General features: G+C 40.4%; 1 protein-coding gene across 1 annotated transcript in view; it reads right to left on the reverse strand.

The window, feature by feature from the left end:
- Positions 1 to 18,919, reverse strand: part of LOC109200613 (vascular cell adhesion protein 1) — a 48,304-nt gene extending 29,385 nt beyond the window's left edge. The window contains exons 1-4 of the mRNA XM_019356192.2: positions 18,873 to 18,919; positions 18,713 to 18,794; positions 712 to 1,068; positions 390 to 614 (exon numbers count right to left, since the gene is read on the reverse strand). Coding sequence (XP_019211737.1) covers positions 390 to 614; positions 712 to 1,068; positions 18,713 to 18,782 — 652 coding nt within the window. The 5' untranslated portion in view covers positions 18,783 to 18,794; positions 18,873 to 18,919. The remainder of the gene's footprint in view (positions 1 to 389; positions 615 to 711; positions 1,069 to 18,712; positions 18,795 to 18,872) is intronic.
- Between the last annotated feature and the right edge of the window lie 2,167 nt (positions 18,920 to 21,086).

A 21,086-nucleotide genomic window follows, 5' to 3' on the forward strand; every position in this document is an offset into this window, starting at 1 on the left:
AATGTTTGCTTCCACTGATGATGTTGATACTGTACAGTAATAATGTGAGACATAAAACTGAAGCCATGTTGGTCAAAAATATTTCCATCGGAAGAAATTCATGCAGCAAACTCATTTTCTTTTAAACATGTTTGAGAAAATGTGATTGTGAGGAGACACAGACTTATGGCCACACTGGAGGTATGATGTGTGTGGAGAAATCTGGATTATTGATGGTTTGAATCCTGTGAACATTCCTGGATATCTCAGAGCCAACCATCAATAAAACTTGCTCTTTTTAAAACAGCAGCACTTTGAATCAACAAGAAGCCCAGAGTTTACATGGAGTTAACATGCAGGATAATATGTTCAGGCTCCACATGTTAGTAAAGTCTGTTGAATAAACTCACACACTGATGGAGAGGGAAACTCCTCGTGTCCTTTTAGAGCACAGGAAATGTTGTCTTCAGGAAAAAATGAATACCGAAGAGTAGAAGATGTTTCTCTCAGGGTGACCTGCCCATTCTTCATCCACACATAGGAAGGACGATCATGCAGACAGCTGCTGTGACATTTCAGCTGTACCTGGGTACCATCCTGTCCGTGCTGTGATGTGATCACCTGCACCTGGAGATCTGCATACATGAGGAAACAACACAAATTCAGTTTATGTTCTTAAAATATGTGCAAACTGTATCTGGAAGCAAATAATGAATTCAAATAAAATGTTACCTGTGACAATCAAAGTGACTCCAGGTGAACCAATATAGCTCCCTCCTTGTTGGTTTGTTATGAATCTGAACTTGTACACAGCTGAGTCGCTCTCTCTCAGCTCTGTGATTCTCAGAGTGCAGTCCTTCTGATTAGAACGATACTCCACTCGTCCTGTGTAGTCTGAGTCTGATTTCAGATCCACAGGATTATGATTGGTTCCTTTAGTAAACCACAATTTCATTTGAACTTTAGTAATTTGATATTGTGTCCTGGATGGGTATGTGTAGCTGCATTTTATTTCCACTGTTGATCCTTTTACAGCACAGATCTGAGTAGAAGTGTAAGTCACTCCCCAGCCATCCTGACTCTGTACCACTGTAACACAGAGCACATCAGAAACCACAATCACTGTTAAAACCTTCAGTTAACAACGAGTTCAAAGACAAAGAGACATCAAACTGAACAATGACAAGATTACTTATTTATATTCGTTGAAATAAATAATTATGGTAGAAAATGTTTTTATAATTATTTATTATTTCTAGATAGTTTTTAATCAGTTCTGAATGTTTCAGCTTGGTGTGTCACAAAACGGCCGTGTGCAGGCAAGAAAAGGACCCAAACGCAAAACTCACCGAGACAAACTCAAAAACACTGCTTTATTGCAGGGGTGGAAGGGAAACAAAGAACAAAACTAATAATAAATCATACATAAACACACAGGGATAATCACACAGCTATGAGGGAGATCACGACACTGACAAAGAGAAACACAGGGCATAAATACACTGAGGGATAACAAGGGAATTGAGACACAGAAGGAGAGCACAGCTGGGAGTAATTAGGCTGGACGAGACAAGGGAAGCACAACTAGAAACACTGACATGAGTCACAGACCTTCAAAGTAAAACAGGAAACACACTTACTGAACTCTAGACATGTAAACTTAACAGACTGGGGAGACAGAACATAGGGACCTGAAACATGGGCCGTTTATCAATGCCCAAGTACGCGAGTACGTACTCGCGTTCTCGGTGAGTACGTACCCGCCGAGAACGCACGGGAGTACGTACCTGCCGAGAACGCGAGCACGGACTCGTCGGCCGTCTCTCAATTCTCAAGTACGTGAGCACGGACTCGTGATTTGTACCAGCGTACGTGATGATGTCACAGGTCCGGAGTTTTTACTGCCGTCCCCTCCTAATGTAACTGTGAGTAACATGTTATGAAGCTTAACTTTAATCACAGCCAAACCGGTTTACTCAGGAACAAATAAAACACTGAAATAAACCAAACATTAACATTTAGAAGTGATCTAAGTGACTTATATATCATTTTTAACCTCAGTAGTGAAACCTCTATTAATAAAAATAGTGTACATGTACATACATGTACATGTACACGATGTGGGGGGGGGGGGGGCGATGTGCCGGGAGTCCACTGTTGAGTTTTGGACGAAATGCATTCTGGGATATATAGCTGTCCCAAGTCTACACCGATGCATGCTCGATAAAATGGGCGGATCGAGAACACATCCGGGACTTTTTCGCGTTCTCGGCGTGATGCGTACTTCGAATTGGAACAGTACTTGGTCTCCGACTGATGACGTATCACGAGTACACGAGAACGCAAGTACGCACAAGTACGCATATTGATAAACGCCCATGGGACAGAAAGACACCGCGTAAGCACAACATGGAACACAGGAAGCCATATAACAAAACCTTAGAACTATAACCACAATAACCATAAACAAACCTAGGATAATAATAACTATAAAGATCAAAACAGCGCAACCCACATAAACATAATGAACTCACAGGGAAAGAGTAAAATTAAACACATTAAACCTATACACAGGACCTCTTCAAAATAAAACAGGAAACATAACGAGACGCAGACATGAGAACATGAACTTGACAACATAAGACACACAGACATGAAACACACGAAGGGCAAGGGAGACTTAACAGGGGTTGAAAACACAAAGGGAAACTAATAAGCAAATGAACTAGATAACCTAATGAACTTAAACATAAACCATAAACATAAAAATAAACTCAAACTTAAAATGCTGGATCGTCAAAAGGCCCAGGATCATGACATGGTGTCATGATGTCACTGACTCTGGTCATTTCAGCCTCATCTACAATTTGTTTGTTGAAAAATAGTAACGCGACTGCACCGCATTTTCTTGAAGTTGCAGTGTTTGGTGCTGCTTTCATTCAGCTTTAACCTTGTGAAACATTGAGTTTTGTGAAGTATCTGGTGCCATTTCATTGGTTATTTCTTCACGCTTAGGTATTTGGTAATGCTCCTGTTTGATTTTGTAGTTCAGAGCTTTTGGATCCATGAATATTCATTTTCACAGTTGATCAGAACAACAAATGTCTCACTTAGATCAGTATCTTCTACCATGTTTACTGATGGCCTTTTCTTTTCCTCTTCACCTTTTAAGAAACATTGCCTTGCAAAATAGTTCCTGCTGTGGCAGATGGAACATGTCTTACCATGGGCTGGACACTGTTTAGTCATGTGCTTTAAACCAAAGCATTTGCAGTCAAAGATCCTGTTGTCAGATCGTGGCTGTATGTGTTTCCCTGTCTGATTTGAAACTGCTCCCACAGTAGCACAGTCACTGACTGCATTTGCACCCATTTCACTAAATGTCTTAATATGCTGCTGTGACAACTCACATGCTTGACAAATCTTTATAGCTCCTTCCAACATCAGTTCAGCCTCAAACTTTTCAATAACTCTGTCAAACTTCTCATTATCGCCCCGCTCGTCATAAACAAATGTGTTTTACACTACAATAGCTTGAAGCCCAGCAATTGTAGTCAGTAATGTTACCTTTCTCACACTGGCTTGGTAAATGGTAAATGGTAAATGGCCTGTATTTATATAGCGCTTTAATAGTCCCTAAGGACCCCAAAGCGCTTTACATATCCAGTCATCCACCCATTCACACACACATTCACACAGTTTCAAATCTTACAGCTGGACTCATTGCTTGAAGGCACACCAATTGCTTTTGACGTTTCTTGTCAACTTCAAACTGACTGGTGGTTTGATAAAAATCCATATTGTGGAAAAAAAAAGTCAAATGTGTTTTCAAGATCCTAGAGAGTCCCAGCTGTGTACGGGGCTCCCCCAGAGCAAAGAGACATGTTGTTGGTTAAAATGTGCCTCTGTTTAGACTTTTGTTCCTGGTACTGTGTTGTGTTTATCTCCTTATCTTTGAAGAATGAGTTGTTCAATTTCTGCTACAAGCTTGTATTAGTACTTGTTGGCTAGCAAATAAAACAGAGCCACACAACCGATTCTAATTCTTGTACATGTTGTTTTTTTTCCATACCTCTGTTGACCTCTTTCCAAAATTTTGCTCGCACCTTTAGTCTCTACACAAATATTTAGACACTTTTTTGTCTAAATTTTGCCACAATAACAGATCTGATCATAACAATTCCTATTGGTTTATCCACAGAGTACAGAAAGTGCCTCTAAAAATATTCATAACACAGACTGTGGTGGTTGGGTGTGGTTTGAGGCTCAGCTGCAGGGGAGGGGTGGAGCAGAGGGTTCAGGGTCAGTGCCAGAGGGGTCTGAGTCACTGGGACCAGGAGTGTGTGTGATGAGGAGCAGAGCTGACAGCAGGAGGCTGTAACAGTGTGACTGTGTACTGACAAGTAAATGTGTGTGTTTCTGAGACAGCATGTGGTTATCACCAGATGAATAAAGTCTCAAAAAAGTCCTGGGTTCAAATCCACCAACTGGTCAGGGCCTTTTGTATTTTTGCATAGGTTCTCTGCAGGTACTCCTGCTTCTTCCCACAGTCCAAAGACAAGTGGTTGATGGGTTTAGGTTAACTGGTGAATTCTAAATTTGCCCAAAGGTGTGAGTATGAAAGGCTGCCCGTCTCTCTGTGTTAGCCCTGCAACAGACTGGTGACCTTTCTCAGGGTAATAGATAGTGTTCACCTTTGACCCTGAATTTTATAGGTAGAAGACAATGGATGGATGGACATTTACACTCTTATAAATAGTTTGTTTCTAATGTTAAAATGAATCTATATTGAGCTTTGACTTTGTTCAGTCTTCAGTTTCACACAAACAGCAGTTGTTTAATTATTGTGAAGGAAAATGTCACAATGTGCTTTTCTCTCCTCTCTGTTCACAGCCGAGTTGTGAAACCAAGGAAAAGCAGAACAAACATGCAGACAGTGAGAAAACTCTGTAGAGCAGCTATAGCATAACTGTAGATACCAACATACAGAGGACGATTCAGATTTATTTGTACAGCAATTTTCAGACACAGAGTAATTCAGAGTGTTTTAGAGATTAGAGACAGAAAGAGGAATATAAAGAGACATTTGAAACAAGTGAAACGTGTACATGTATGCAGGTCATAGATAGAAATAGAAATAATTATAATAATTAGACCTGAAAACAAGTAAAACTAAAGTTTCACAACTAACTATGGAGTGTGAAGATTCGCCAAACTTCCACAAACTGGAAAATATAAATGTGTTTGCGCAGATGTGGTGAGCAGCTATTTAGACCTGCTCATCTATTCCATTCTGTAAAAACTGCCCCCACCCTCCTGTAGTAACAAACAAAGTGAGATTTGTCCTGAGATAACATGATTCAGTGGTTAAAAATAGACTGTTAGGCGTTAGTGCAAGCTAATGCATTCAAACTTCCTCATAAGTTGTGGTCTTTATGTGCAGTTTTCATGTTGCGCCACAGTTGAAAGACATCCTGTTAAGCTAAATTATCATGTTAAGCTAACTCTTAATTATAATTAGTTTTGTCTTGATACATGTGCAATCATCCAGGTAAGTAAATTCCAAAAGGTGATCTGGATGTTGCGTTTTCAGTGGGAGAAACGTTTCGTCGCCTATCCAAGTGACTTCTTCCGTCTCAGTTGACTGCAGGTGTCCCCAACCTTATAAACAGTACATTTGCACAGTGGCTGAATAAAAACTGGACTGTGGGTCAGTTTCTTTATCATTAACATGCAAATTGTCATGACCATTGATCAACATCCACTGATCAACAACCATTGATCAGTGGTCATGAGTACCATTCACAGCAACAGAAATCCTTTAGAAGACACAGAACCAGCTGCTCAATGAACGAGTGAGACAAACAAATTTTTGCCATCGACGTGCTAAAATCTAAAGAGGAGCGAATCCGACAGAGACTTACGATGCTTCTAGATGAGAATACTCTTAAAAAGTTGTTTAAATTCACTGAGAAAGCTCATCCAGCACAGCACGAAAAGTCTAAGACCAGGCAACACAGGAAGATGGAAACCACAGCAAAATAAAGCAAGTGTCCTCAGTGGCCAGACGAGAGAAGGATGGCACACTGAGGATGGGGACAAGTTGTTTCACAGACAACTCACGCAAGCAGAGAAAAACATCCTTACAAAATGGTTGATCTTTTCTATGACTCAGAGACAAATCCTGCTAGTGGAACTGATCACAGCAACAGAAACAGCTATTCAAAACAACAACATTGCAGACGTGGAAGCAGAGCAACTGTGGACGAAAGTTTCGGCCTGTCTCAGTAATGTAAATCCCCAGCATCCAACATCGGCATGGAGGAGAGGAAGGCACTCACATCACTTAGACATGACAACAACATTACAATCCTTCCGGCAGACACGTGTAGGCACACGGTTTTGCTAAACAAAAAGACTATCATGAGAAAATTTTGCTCAGTGACAAAAATACCTATGATCCACCTGAAACAAGACCCAAGAAATGGTCACAGGAAGAGGGTGATAAGCATTTAGAACACAACAATGCTATTGACCAGTCATCATACCACAGGCTATACTCGGGGGAATCTATATGGTTTAAATAAACAGGGTGCACCTTTAAGACCAATTGTCTGTATGATCAACTCGGTCACCTATAACATCTCTAAGTTTCTGGCTTTGATCTTCATCCCGTTGGTAGACAGCTCTGAACACCACATCCAGAACACCTTGGATTTTGTTGGGAAGGTGAGAGATGTCATTATGGAGGCAGATGAAGTAATGGTCTCGTACGATGTTACATCTCTCTTCACTTGTGTTCCAGTCACTGAAGCAGTGGAGGTAGTTTGTAAGAGATTACAGGATGACCACAACCTCAGCAACAGGACCACTCTCAGCACCCACCAAGTGTGTTTGCTTTTGGAACTGTGTCTTAATTCCACATATTTCACATACAAGTGTCAGTACTACAGGCAGAAACATAATGTTGCCATGGCTTCCCCAGTTTCAACCATTGTGGCAAACGTGTACATGTAAGAAGTGGAAAAGAGAGCTTTGCTATCCTACCCTGGAACACCACCAAGTAATTGGTTCAGGTATGTGGATGACACCTGGGTGAAAACTGAAGCTCAGGATGAACCACATTTCACTGATCACATTAACTCAGTGGACTAACAGATCAAATTCACCAGGGTGGATATGAAAAATGTCAGGATAGCCTTTTTAGACTGTGAGATTTCCATCAGTAATGGGGGACATGTAAAGTAGATGTGTACCGTAAACCTACACATACAGATCAGTATTTAAGGTTTGACTCTCATCATCTACTGGAGCACAAACTGGGTGTCATCAGGACGCTACAACACAGAGCAAACACCATCCCCACAGACAGAGCAGCCAGGGACGCAGAAGAACATCACATCAAGAAGGCCCTGAGTAAATGTGGTTATCCCAGCTGGATATTTGCCAAAGCTGGGAAGGCACCTAAAGAAAGCTCCAGCCGATCCAGGCGAGAAGAAGGACAACTGATGCCTAAGAGAAAACTCTTAGTGATGCCTTATGTGTCAGGAATATTGAAACAGCTGAGACGCATTTTTTCTAAATAACCTCGTCTCCGTGGCTTTTAAACCCTAAAACAAGATGCGCCAACAAGTGGTCCAAGGATCGGGTTCCCCGACACAAACAGAGTAATGTAGTGTACGCTGTTAAGTGTTTGTTAAGAGGATTGCTGTGATTTATACATTGGGGAAAACAAACAACCTCTGGCTAAGCGCATGGCACAACATAGAAGAGCTAACTCAGCCTGGACTGTTTTCACCCACAGGCCAGTGGACACTCTTTCAATGATGTACACATCCTGGACAGGGAGGAACGCTGGTTTGAGCAAGCAGGCCAGGAGGGAGCCTAAGGGAACATCTTTCACCATCTTACAAAGTTGTGACTGCAGCCATTCCCCAAGTCATTGTGAAGGGTACTCATGGTCATTGATCAGTGGTTATGACAATTTGCATATCATTGTAAAGTAAAGTAAAATTGTATTTGCATAGCATGTTTCAAGATAAAAATCACAAAGTGCTTCACAGAAAAGCTAAAACATAAAAACAGGAGTCAACCAAAAGCAAGTTTAAAAAGATGAGTTTTTAGCTGTTTTTTTTAAATGAAACCACTGAGTCCGCAGATCTCAGGCTCAAAGGAAGGGAGTTCCAGAGTCTGGGGGCCACAGTTACAAACGCTCTTTCCCCTTTCGTTTTCAGCCTCGTATGTTGGACGACCAGAAAGCCCTGATCACATGACCTCAGGGACCTGCTGGGGATGTACGGATGTAAAAGATCTCTAATATAGGTTGGTGCTTGTCCATGCAGAGCCCCGAATGTCAAAGTCAAAATCTTGAAGTGGATTCTGAATTTTATGGGGAGCCAGTGCAACTGGATCATCAGAGTTGCATCATGAGAGTATTTAGAAGACTTGGTCAGAAGCTTTGCGGCAGCATTCTCAACAACTTGCAGATGATCCCCAGAGGCTTTACATAAACATGTGAACAAAGAATTACAAAAATCCAAACGAGATTCACACAGATAAGATGCCAACCAGTCCAAAGCAGACCCTGATATACCCACCCAATGTCTCAGCCTATCTAGCAAACTGTGATGGTCAACAGTATCAAAGGCAGAGGTCAGGTCCAACATCAGCAAGGCAGAGCATTCTCCTGCATCATACTCTAACAAGTGCAGTTTCAGTAGAGCGAGCTCTACGAAAGCCAGACTGGAATTTATCCAGAATGCTGTATTCATCTAGAACAGCTATAAGCTGCTTAGCAACAACCTTTTCTAAAATCTTAGCAATGAATGGTAATTTTGAAATTGGTCTGTATGCTAAGAAGAAAAGCGTCAAACTTAGGGGTTTTTTTTAACAGTGGGTGAATGACAGCACTGGTGTCAGCAGCGGAGGATGGAAAATACTGTCACAGGAGAATGAGGTATCTTGACCCAACATAGAAGATCGGATGGATAACAGCGCCAGGCAATCATAGACTAAGGCAGCCAACACATCAGTGACAAGAAGTGAAAACATGAAAACAAAAGGGCAGCGAAAAACAGCACAGAAAAATTATGACCAGCAGCAGCAAAGCCAGACACAGGCGCCATCTTACCGGAAGTGAAGACCTACCTACCCTTATTGATCAAGGAACTGACCTCACAGCTCGTTATTGTTCATTCAGTGGGCTGGTTTCAGTCATTGTGCAAATGTACTGTTTACAGTGTTGGGTAAGTTACTTTAAATTAGTAACTTAGTGACATTACTAGTTACTTCTATCAAAAGTAACTCTGTTACTTCAAGTTACTCATTACTTTCAAAGTAACTAGTTAATTCAATTCAATTCAATTTCAATTCAATTTTATTCATATAACGCCAAATCACAACAAAAGTCGCCTCAAGGCGCTTCATAGATACAGAGAAAAACCCAACAATCATATGACCCCTATGAGCAAGCACTTTGGCGACAGTGGGAAGGAAAAACTCCCTTTTAACAGGAAGAAACCTCCGACAGAACCAGGCTCAGGGAGGGGCGGGGCCATCTGCTGCGACCGGTTGGGGTGAGAGAAGGAAGACAGGATAAAGACATGCTGTGGAAGAGAGACAGAGGTTAATAACAGATATGATTCAATGCAGAGAGGTCTATTAACACATAGTGAGTGAGAAAGGTGACTGGAAAGGAAAAACTCAATGCATCATGGGAATCCCCGGCAGCCTACGTCTATTGCAGCATAACTAAGGGAGGATTCAGGGTCACCTGGTCCAGCCCTAACTATATGCTTTAGCAAAAAGGAAAGTTTTAAGCCTAATCTTGAAAGTAGAGATAGTGTCTGTCTCCTGAATCCAAACTGGAAGCTGGTTCCACAGAAGAGGGGCCTGAAAACTGAAGGCTTTCCCTCCCATTCTACTTTTAAATACTCTAGGAACAACAAGTAGGCCTGCAGTGCGAGAGCGAAGTGCTCTAATAGGGTGATATGGTACTACAAGGTCATTAAGATAAGATGGGGCCTGATTATTTAAGACCTTGTATGTGAGGAGCAGGATTTTGAATTCAATTCTGGATTTAACAGGAAGCCAATGAAGAGAAGCCAAAACAGGAGAAATATGCTCTCTCTTCCTAGTCCCTGTCAGGACCAATGCTGCAGCATTTTGGATTAACTGAAGGCTTTTCAGCGAGTTTTTAGGACATCCTGATAATAATGAATTACAGTAGTCCAGCCTGGAAGTAATAAATGCATGAACTAGTTTTTCAGCTTCACTAAGAGACAGGATATTTCTAACTTTAGAGATGTTGCGCAAATGGAAGAAAGCAGTCCTACATATTTGTTTAATATGTGCATTGAAGGACATGTCCTGGTCAAAAATGACTCCAAGGTTCCTCACACCATTACTGGAGGCCAAGGTAATGCCATCCAGGGTAAGAATCTGGTTAGATACCATATTTCTAAGATTTTCAGGACCGAGTACAATAACCTCAGTTTTATCTGAATTTAGAAGCAGAAAGTTAGTGGCCATCCAGGTCTTTATGTCTTTAAGACATTCCTGCAGTTTAACTAATTGGTGTGTGTTACCTGGCTTCATGGATAGATAGAGCTGCGTGTCATCTGCATAGCAGTGAAAATTTATGCTATGTTTTCTAATGATGCTGCCTAGGGGAAGCATGTATAATGTAAACAGAATTGGTCCTAGCACTGAACCCTGTGGAACACCATAATTGACCTTAGTGTGTGAAGAGGACTCTCCATTTACATGTACATATTGGAGTTTATTAGATAGATATGATACAAACCACTGCAGCGCAGTACCTGTAATACCTACATCATGTTCTAATCGCTCTAATAGGATATTATGGTCAACAGTATCGAACGCAGCACTGAGGTCTAGCAGGACAAGCACAGAGATGAGTCCACTGTCAGAGGCCATAAGAAGATCATTTGTAACCTTCACTAAAGCTGTTTCTGTGCTGTGATGAGCTCTGAAACCTGACTGAAACTCTTCAAATAACCCATTCCTCTGCAGATGATCTGTTGGCTGTTTGACAGCTACTCTTTCAAGGATTTTTGATATAAAAGGAAGGTTGGAAATTGGCCTGTAATTAGCTAAGACTGCTGGGTCTAGAGATGGCTTTTTGAGTAAAGGTTTAACTACAGCCAGCTTGAAGGCCTGTGGTACATAGCCGATTATTAGAGATAGGTTGATCATATTTAAGATTGAAGAATTAATTAATGGCAGGACTTCTTTGAGCAGTTTTGTAGGAATGGGGTCTAAAAGACACCTTGATGGTTTGGAGGAATTAATTATTGAAGTTAACTCAGAAAGATCAATTGGAGAAAAAGAGTCTAACTTAATATCAATGGTACTAAGAGTAGCTGTAGATGATATTACATCTGTGGGATGATTATTGGTCATTTTTTCTCTGATGATAAGAATTTTATTTGTGAAGAAGTTCATGAAGTCATTACTAGTTAACGTTAAAGGGATTGTTGGCTCAGTAGAGCTCTGACTTTTTGTCAGCCTGGCTACAGTGCTGAAGAGAAACTTGGGGTTGTTCTTATTTTCTTCAATCAGTGATGAATAGTAAGATGTTCTGGCTTTGCGGAGGGCTTTCTTATAAAGCAACTAACTATTTCTCCAGGCTAAATGATGATCCTCTAAATTTGTGACACGCCATTTCCTCTTCAGCTTACGAGTTATCTGCTTTAGGCTACGTGTTTGAGAATTATACCACGGAGTTTGGTACTTCTGATTTGAGGCCTTAGTTTTCACCGGAGCTACAGTATCCAGAGTCGTACGTAGTGAGGAGGTAAAATTATTAACAAGATAATCGACCTCTGTTGGAGTAGCGTTCAGATAGCTGCTCTGCTCTATGTTGGTACAGGGCATTGAAGATTATAACAGTGGGTGGATTATATTCTTAAACTTAGTTACAGCACTTTCAGAAAGACATCTACTGTGATAAAGTCTACTCTCCGCTGCTGTGTAATCAATTATTGTAAATGTAAATGTTATCAGGAAATGATCAGACAGCAGAGGGTTTTCAGGAAACACTGTTAAATGTTCAGTTTCTATGCCATATGTTAAAACAAGATCTAGAGTGTGATTAAAGTGGTGGGTGGGTTCTTTTACATTTTGAGAGAAGCCAATTGAGTCTAATAACAGATTAAATGCCATGTTGAGGCTGTCATTTTTAGCATCTACATGGATGTTAAAATCACCCACAATAATTATTTTATCTGAGCTGAGGACTAAATCAGATAAAAAGTCTGAGAAATCAGAGAGAAACTCTGTGTAAGGCCCAGGTGGACGATATATGATAACAAGTAAGACTGGTTTCTTAGTTTTACAGCTGGGGTGGACGAGGCTAAGCATCAGGCTTTCAAATGAGTTAAAAGTCTGTCTTGGTCTTTCATTAATTAATAGGCTGGTGTGAAAAATTGCTGCCACACCGCCCCCTCGGCCTGTGCTTCGAGGTTTCTGGTAGTTAGAATGACTCAGGGGTGTTGATTCATTTAAACTAACATAATCATCCTGCTGCAACCAGGTTTCTGTAAGGCAGAGTAAATCGATTTGTTGTCAATCAATGGTCCGAGGCACAGTTTAATGTTGGCACTGCTAAAAGTAAACTTTCTACCCATTTCAATGGCAAAAATAAATATACCTGTCTAAAGTTTCAACACACTGTTTTGTGATCCACTGCTTCTTCCTAGTGATACTACGTACAATGATTAGATTTATAATACTGATGCATCAACCTCAAAATGATGTGTTTGTATTTATAGAGGTTTGAAACAATAGAAATAGATTAAAACAGACAGAGAAAAAAGTGACACATAAAACAAATATTGTTAATTTCAAATTTAGTTTCATTCATTTCATCTTTAACTTGCACTCGCACTACTACACTGCCATTTTAGGTTCAGGCCATTAGGTGGCACAGTGCACTTTTGGCAGGATAGTGCTAACATGTAAGCAAGATAGAAGACTGGCATCCTTGCTGGTATCCAGTTAGGGAAGCAACACATTAATAAGAGAATTCTGAGTAAAACCAAAGTTACTTTCCCTAGTAACTCCCCAATCAGACCAGGAGTGACATGTTTAGCCGCATGTTCTCCTTAAATTGCTGGCTGTCTGAGTGGTGTCCCAGAAACGATGTGGGCTTCATAGATAATTGGCAAACCTTCTGGAGGAAACCTGGTCTTGTTAGGAGAGACGGCATCCATCCCACTTTGGATGGAGCAGCTCTCATTTCTAGAAATATGGACAAATTTATTAAACCCCCCAAAATATGAATATCCAGAGTTGGGACCAGGAAGCAGAGTTGCAGTCTTACACGCCTCTCTGCAGCTTCTCTCCTCCTGCTACCCCCCCAAAAACCCATCTCCATTGAGACTGTGTCAGCTCCCAAACAGACAAAAAACAAACTAAAAACCAGCAACAAACAACTTAAACATAAAAAATCACAAAGAAAGAACAATACAGTATCCACATCTGAACCAAAGAGTAAAACAGTGAAATGTGGATTATTAAATATTAGGTCTCTCTCCTCCAAGTCTCTGTTAGTACATGACTTAATAATTGATCAACAAATCGATTTACTCTGCCTTACAGAAACCTGGTTGCAGCAGAATGATTATGTTAGTTTAAATGAATCAACACCCCCGAGTCATTCTAACTACCAGAAACCTCGAAGCACAGGCCGAGGGGGCGGTGTGGCAGCAATTTTTTAATTAATGAAAGACTAAGACAGACTTTTAACTCATTTGAAAGCCTGATGCTTAGCCTCGTCCACCCCAGCTGTAAAACTCAGAAACCAGTCTTACTTGTTATCATCTATCGTCCACCTGGGCCTTACACAGAGTTTCTCTCTGATTTCTCAGACTTTTTATCTGATTTAGTGCTCAGCTCAGATAAAATAATTATTGTGGGTGATTTTAACATCCATGTAGATGCTAAAAATGACAGCCTCAACATGGCATTTAATCTGTTATTAGACTCAATTGGCTTCTCTCAAAATGTAAAAGAACCCACCCACCACTTTAATCACACTCTAGATCTTGTTTTAACATATGGAATAGAAACTGAACATTTAACAGTGTTTCCTGAAAACCCTCTGCTGTCTGATCATTTCCTGATAATATTTACATTTACAATAATTGATTACACAGCAGTGGGGAGTAGACTTTATCACAGTAGATGTCTTTCTGAAAGTGCTGTGTTAAGGTTCAAAAATTAAGGAGGGATACAAGAGGAAATCCAAAATAACACACTGATCCGGCCGGGTGGAATTAGACGATGATTTAATGAATACACGCAGCGTGGGGAGGTGTAAACTGCAAAACATCAGTTGTAAATCTCCGCCCAAAAATACACTTCGGATTGCTTTTATAATATCAGGGTATTATAACGCCCCCTCTTGCGTTTACAAGCACATAATTTGCACCTTAAGAACATTATTTGCCTCTTTTACAGACAATGATCAATCTTAAGAGATAAATGCAGACACAGAAGTTCCCCTTTCTGGCATCCTCTTCCAAATATGGTGATGATCTCAGGCCTTTGAGGTCCCCATGGACTTGTCCTCCTTCTGTCACCTGTTGTCAAGTAAACTCTAGTGCAACATGTGTTGCTGAATACACTCAGGCCTTTGCTCAGCTACTATTTTACTGTAACAATATACTCAGCATATAAGCTTTTAAGATTATAGATTTAACTCAACGATTTAAAGTGGTTGTAACTGCACCTCTAATAAAAATGTTAATATGTGATTATGATAACACCTGTAATACAAATTATAACATAATGCCAACAGCTGCAATAAATGCTTATATGAAATGATAATTAATGCAATGATAAAGATGATGGTTATGAACAGTAACCGTAAAATAATTTTTTTTAATCCTACAGCTGTAACTAAGTTTAAGAATATAATCCACCCACTGTTATCATCTTCAATGCCCTGTACCAACATAGAGCAGAGCAGCTATCTGAACGCTACTCCAACAGAGGTCGATTATCTTGTTAATAATTTTACCTCCTCACTACGTACGACTCTGGATACTGTAGCTCCTGTGAAAACTAAGGTCTCAAATCAGAAGTACCAAACTCCGTGGTATAATTCTCAAACACGTAGCCTAAAGCAGATAACTCGTAAGCTGAAGAGGAAATGGCATGTCACAAATTTAGAGGATCATCATTTAGCCTGGAGAAATAGTTAGTTGCTTTATAAGAAAGCCCTCCGCAAAGCCAGAACATCTTACTATTCATCACTGATTGAAGAAAATAAGAACAACCCCAGGTTTCTCTTCAGCACTGTAGCCAGGCTGACAAAAAGTCAGAGCTCTACTGAGCCAACAATCCCTTTAATGTTAACTAGTAATGACTTCATGAACTTCTTCACAAATAAAATTCTTATCATTAGAGAAAAAATTACCAATAATCATCCCACAGATGTAATATCATCTACAGCTACTCTTAGTACCATTGATATTAAGTTAGACTCTTTTTCTCCAATTGATCTTTCTGAGTTAACTTCAATAATTACTTCCTCCAATCCATCAAGATGTCTTTTAGAACCCATTCCTACAAAACTGCTCAAAGAAGTCCTGCCATTAATTAATTCTTCGATCTTAAATATGATCAACCTATCTCTAATAATCACCTGTGTACCACAGGCCTTCAAGATGGCAGTAGTTAAACCTTTACTCAAAAAGCATCTCTAGACCCAGCGGTCTTAGCTAATTAAAGGCCAATCTCTAACCTTCTTTCATATCAAACATCCTTGAAAGAGTAATAATAATAATAATAATAATGCATTGGATTTATATAGCGCTTTTCAAGGCACCCAAAGCGCTTTACAATGACATTATTCATTCACGCTCACATTCACACACTGGTGGAGGCAAGCTACAGCTGTAGCCACAGCTGCCCTGGGGCAGACTGACAGAAGCGAGGCTGCCATATCGCGCCATCGGCCCCTCTGGCCAACACCAGTAGGCGGCAGGGTAAAGTGTCTTGCCTAAGGACACAACGACCAGGACAGAGATGCCGGGGAGTAGTTGTCAAACAGCTAACAGATCATCTGCAGAGGAATGGCTTATTTGAAGAGTTTCAGTCAGGTTTCAGAGCTCATCACAGCACAGAAACAGCTTTAGTGAAGGTTACAAATGATCTTCTTATGGCCTCTGACAGTGGACTCATCTCTGTGCTTGTCCTGCTAGACCTCAGTGCAGCGTTCGATACTGTTGACCATAATATCCTATTAGAGCGATTAGAGCACGATGTAGGTATTACAGGTACTGCGCTGCAGTGGTTTGTATCATATCTATCTAATAGACTCCAATTTGTGCATGTAAATGGAGAGTCCTCTTCACACATTAAGGTCAATTATGGTGTTCCACAGGGTTCGGTGCTAGGACCAATTCTGTTTACATTATACATGCTTCCCCTAGGCAGCATCATTAGAAAACATAGCATAAATTTTCACTGCTATGCAGATGACACGCAGCTCTATCTATCCATGAAGCCAGGTAACACACACCAATTAGTTAAACTGCAGCAATGTCTTAAAGACATAAAGACCTGGATGGCCGCTAACTTTCTGCTTCTTAATTCAGATAAAACTGAGGTTATTGTACTCGGTCCTGAAAATCTTAGAAATATGGTATCTAAGCAGATTCTTACTCTGGATGGCATTACCTTGGCCTCCAGTAATGCTGTGAGGAACCTTGGAGTCATTTTTGACCAGGACATGTCCTTCAACGCACATATTAAACAAATATGTAAGACTGCTTTCTTCCATTTGCGCAACATCTCTAAAGTTAGAAATATCCTGTCTCAGAGTGACGCTGAAAAACTAGTTCATGCATTCATTACTTCCAGGCTGGACTACTGTAATTCATTATTATCAGGATGTCCTAAAAACTCGCTGAAAAGCCTTCAGCTGATCCAAAATGCTGCAGCAAGAGTACTGACAGGGACTAGAAAGAGAGAGCATATTTCTCCTGTTTTGGCTTCCCTTCATTGGCTTCCTGTTAAATCCAGAATTGAATTCAAAATCCTGCTCCTCACATACAAGGTCTTAAATAATCAGGCCCCATCTTATCTTAATGACCTTGTAGTACCATATCACCCTATTAGAGCACTTCGCTCTCGCACTGCAGGCCTACTTGTTGTTCCTAGAGTATTTAAAAGTAGTATGGGAGGGAGAGCCTTCAGTTTTCAGGCCCCTCTTCTGTGGAACCAGCTTCCAGTTTGGATTCAGGAGACAGACACTATCTCTACTTTCAAGATTAGGCTTAAAACTTTCCTTTTTGCTAAAGCATATAGTTAGGGCTGGACCAGGTGACCCTGAATCCTCCCTTAGTTATGCTGCAATAGACGTAGGCTGCCGGGGATTCCCATGATGCATTGAGTTTTTCCTTTCCAGTCACCTTTCTCACTCACTATGTGTTAATAGACCTCTCTGCATCGAATCATATCTGTTATTAATCTCTGTCTCTCTTCCACAGCATGTCTTTATCCTGTTTTCCTTCTCTCACCCCAACCGGTCGCAGCAGATGGCCCCGCCCCTCCCTGAGCCTGGTTCTGCCGGAGGTTTCTTCCTGTTAAAAGGGAGTTTTTCCTTCCCACTGTCGCCAAAGTGCTTGCTCATAGGGGGTCATATGATTGTTGGGTTTTTCTCTGTACCTATGAAGCGCCTTGAGGCGACTTTTGTTGTGATTTGGCGCTATATAAATAAAATTGAATTGAATAAAATTGAATTAATGACTTGCAAACTTAAACGCATTTTCAGCCTCACAAAGAGAAATAAAATAAATAATAAGTATTTTCAGCCTCATAAATAGTCAATATTTAACTAAAATAATATAGAGAGATAAATAAAATATGATGGTAGATTAAGTGCTTCAGTGGTCTAAGATTCTAGCCTACGTCACAGCATCACGTGCGCTTTTTACGTCCAACAGGGAAACTGCAGTCGTGGTGCTTTCGCTGGTACTCGGAACTCGGACATTCTGCTTTCCGAGTAGGAAGATGTAGGTAACACCAGACTGCAGATGAGCAGCATATGTGTTCAGTAGTAGTTTGTTTTTGTAGAGGGCTAGCAAAACAACCGTTTTCGAGGGCGTCGGCATATTGGAATCCCGACTTCTCTGACGAGGCTAACCAGAACGCCGTTTACTGGAGTGAGACATCATTCCCAGGTTCGTGTTCCGATTTCCGAGGTAAGTCGAACGTTACTTAATAACGCGTTAATCACTACACTGACTGTTTATAAGGTTGGGGAAACCTGCAGTCAGCTGAGACTGAAGAAGTCACTTGGATGAGCGACGAAATGTTTCTCCCAGTGAAAACGCTGCGTCCAGATCAGAATCAGCCTTTTGGGATAAAGTTGTTTCCATGTTCACAGATGTCATATATTATATGTAGTTGCCACAAATACATGTTGTTTCCATTTCAACCTTCTTAAAAGTAATGTTGAGTCTATAGAAACGTTTGGTCACAATAAATAAATTAATAAATAAAAAGAGAAAAATCCATAACACAGAATTTGGACCCACAGTGTCCAGGAAATTATTGATTTTTCATAAAAACCTACAATTGTATCATTTTGGTTTTGTTTTGCTCTCAACTCTGATTTTAAGCCTGATTTTAAAGACTTAATTCAACTTTCCTACATTTGTCTTTTACAACAGTGAATGTAAATGTCGACACACAGTACCTGACCCAGAGAGAACGACGACAACAAATCCTCTCACTGCTGTATTTAATCTCATAGCTGCTCCTCTCATCTGTCTGTGTGACTTCAGAGACAATAAAACACGTCAGCAGGTAAATAATGTATCCAGGAATCAGACCCATCAAAGAACAGCTCTACTTACAAATGTGAAGGGCGTTGTCTAAAGATTTCTTTTGCTGTGGTCTGCAGGCAGATAAAGGAAGTGCTTAAATACCACCAGCTTCCTTCCTGTTCACAGTAGGACAAATGCAAGTAAACACAGAAGTTAAAAACTACTATTAATCCACTTTGATTATCTTTACTTGTTCAATGAAAAATAAAGATAATGTTATTCTCAGCATGTGCTCTTTTTTCTTTAAGTTGTATGAACTGATTCTTCTGTGGCGCTGAAATGGATCAGTGCAAAGAGCATTGGTGGGATGATGGATGCAGATAGTGGAGTCCTCAGTACTGAAGCAGCAACACTAAAGTCTCACCACTGGGGGAAACTGAAACATTTTATGGTTGGAACCAGATGATTTTTTTAATGGAGTTTTTTTAAAAAAGCCAAAAAAATTCTCTGATTTAAAATAATACTCTAAAAATCATAAGAAACAGGAACTAATTAAAGGTATAAGCTTTATTTTGTTTGACATAAGAAGCAGCTTCAACAAATGGCCATCGTGGACAAGTATTTAAAGACTCTAACCTTCCTGTAAGGTTCCCTTTTTTAAAATCCACACTGCTGTGGTGGATATCAGTTTTCCATGGTTCTCTTTGGTCAGTGACTCTCAGAGATCCATCTTCTCTTTTCAGTGACCTGAACATGACTAAAAGTCCTCTGACATCCTCAGGGAGTGAAGGATTTTACCGGTGTTGCCTACATTCAGGACTGAACCAGAGTTTTGATTCAAAATGATCATTGGAGCTGTTTCACTGAGATACCTTTCTGCTGTGCTCTCCAAGTACAAGAAAGAAATCCAACTATTATAAAATACCAGCTTCCTTCCTGTTCACAGCACTAATATGCAGATGAGCCAAATGAAAACAAACAGAAAACGTAAGTGTCACTAATTTTGTATTTCTTGGTGTGAGAACCAGAGCAGTTTCTTGCTCTATGCAGATGGACAGGAAATGAGTTCAGCTTTGATATATTTGATATCCATTTAATGTCTTCATGTGTTTATGAATGTGTTTCCAGCTGCAGGATTTCAAACATGTGTCTGTGAAAGAATGTTCCAGCAATGTGCCGTGATATAATTCCACCTGTGCAACAAGTCCAGTCATGAAATTTCCCCACTACTAAATATTCCACAGTCAGCTGTTTGTGGAATTATAACAAACTGCAAGTGATTGGAAACAACAGCAACTCAGCCATGAAGTGGTAGGAAATGTAAAATCATCATATCAGGAAAATTCAGACAATGGGAACAGTTTGGGGATGGCCTCTTCCTGTTCCAATATAACTGCACACCGGTGCACAAAGCAAGGTTCAAAAAGACATGGATGAGTGGGTTTGCTGTGGAAGTAGAAAATGGAATTAGACTTCTCATCCAAGATCAGAGTCTGACTTCACAAACTCCCATAAACACTCCTAAACCTTGTGAAAAGTTTCCCCGGAGGAGTTAAAGCTGTTCTGCAAACAGTGGGCTGACATCACAACAAACCTTGAGGATTAAGAATGGGATTTCACTCAAATTGATGTGCGTATGTGAAGGCAGAAGAGTGAATACTTTTGGCCATATAGTGTATTTTTGCAGATAATTTCCACAGGAGAGTCCATCGGAGAGAGAGTGAGCTTTTACTTGGACATGGTGAGGAGGCATCTTTGAGGAGGGCCACTGGGAGGGTGGGCATGCCAGTGGAAGCTGCAGGGGAGTATTCTGATGATTGATTCTAAAGGAAAGTGAGTCTGAGGACAGATGATGATGATGATGATGATGATGCAGCTGAGCAGCAGGTGAGCTGGATTTCCATTCCTGGATTCCAACATAGGATTCCACCCAGAGAAGGAGTTTATTTAACTGAATTTTGGGTTCACAAGCTGGGCCTGTTTTCTTCTTAAAGTCTGACGTTTTACATTGTTGATCTATCACCATGGATCATCTTAAAAGCATATCCCATTGTAGTTCTTCAAAATTGGGCCTTCAAACAGTTTCTTACGTAGGTGCCATAAAAAGCCCAGATTAGCACACAGAGAAAGATGAGCTGTATGATCAGCTGACAGGTGGACTGTTTCTAACTATTTCTTGTTTTAACAGTCTGCCACATTGATGTAGCTCTGCTCTTTCACTTACATACAAAGCAAAATACAATTCAGCTAATTTAGTTTTAATTTGAACAAAATAAACCTCAAAACAGGTGGAATCAGTGAACT

Source organism: Oreochromis niloticus, unplaced genomic scaffold (assembly GCF_001858045.2).
Source record: "Oreochromis niloticus isolate F11D_XX unplaced genomic scaffold, O_niloticus_UMD_NMBU tig00000354_pilon, whole genome shotgun sequence".
In the NCBI taxonomy this organism is placed as follows: domain Eukaryota; kingdom Metazoa; phylum Chordata; class Actinopteri; order Cichliformes; family Cichlidae; genus Oreochromis; species Oreochromis niloticus.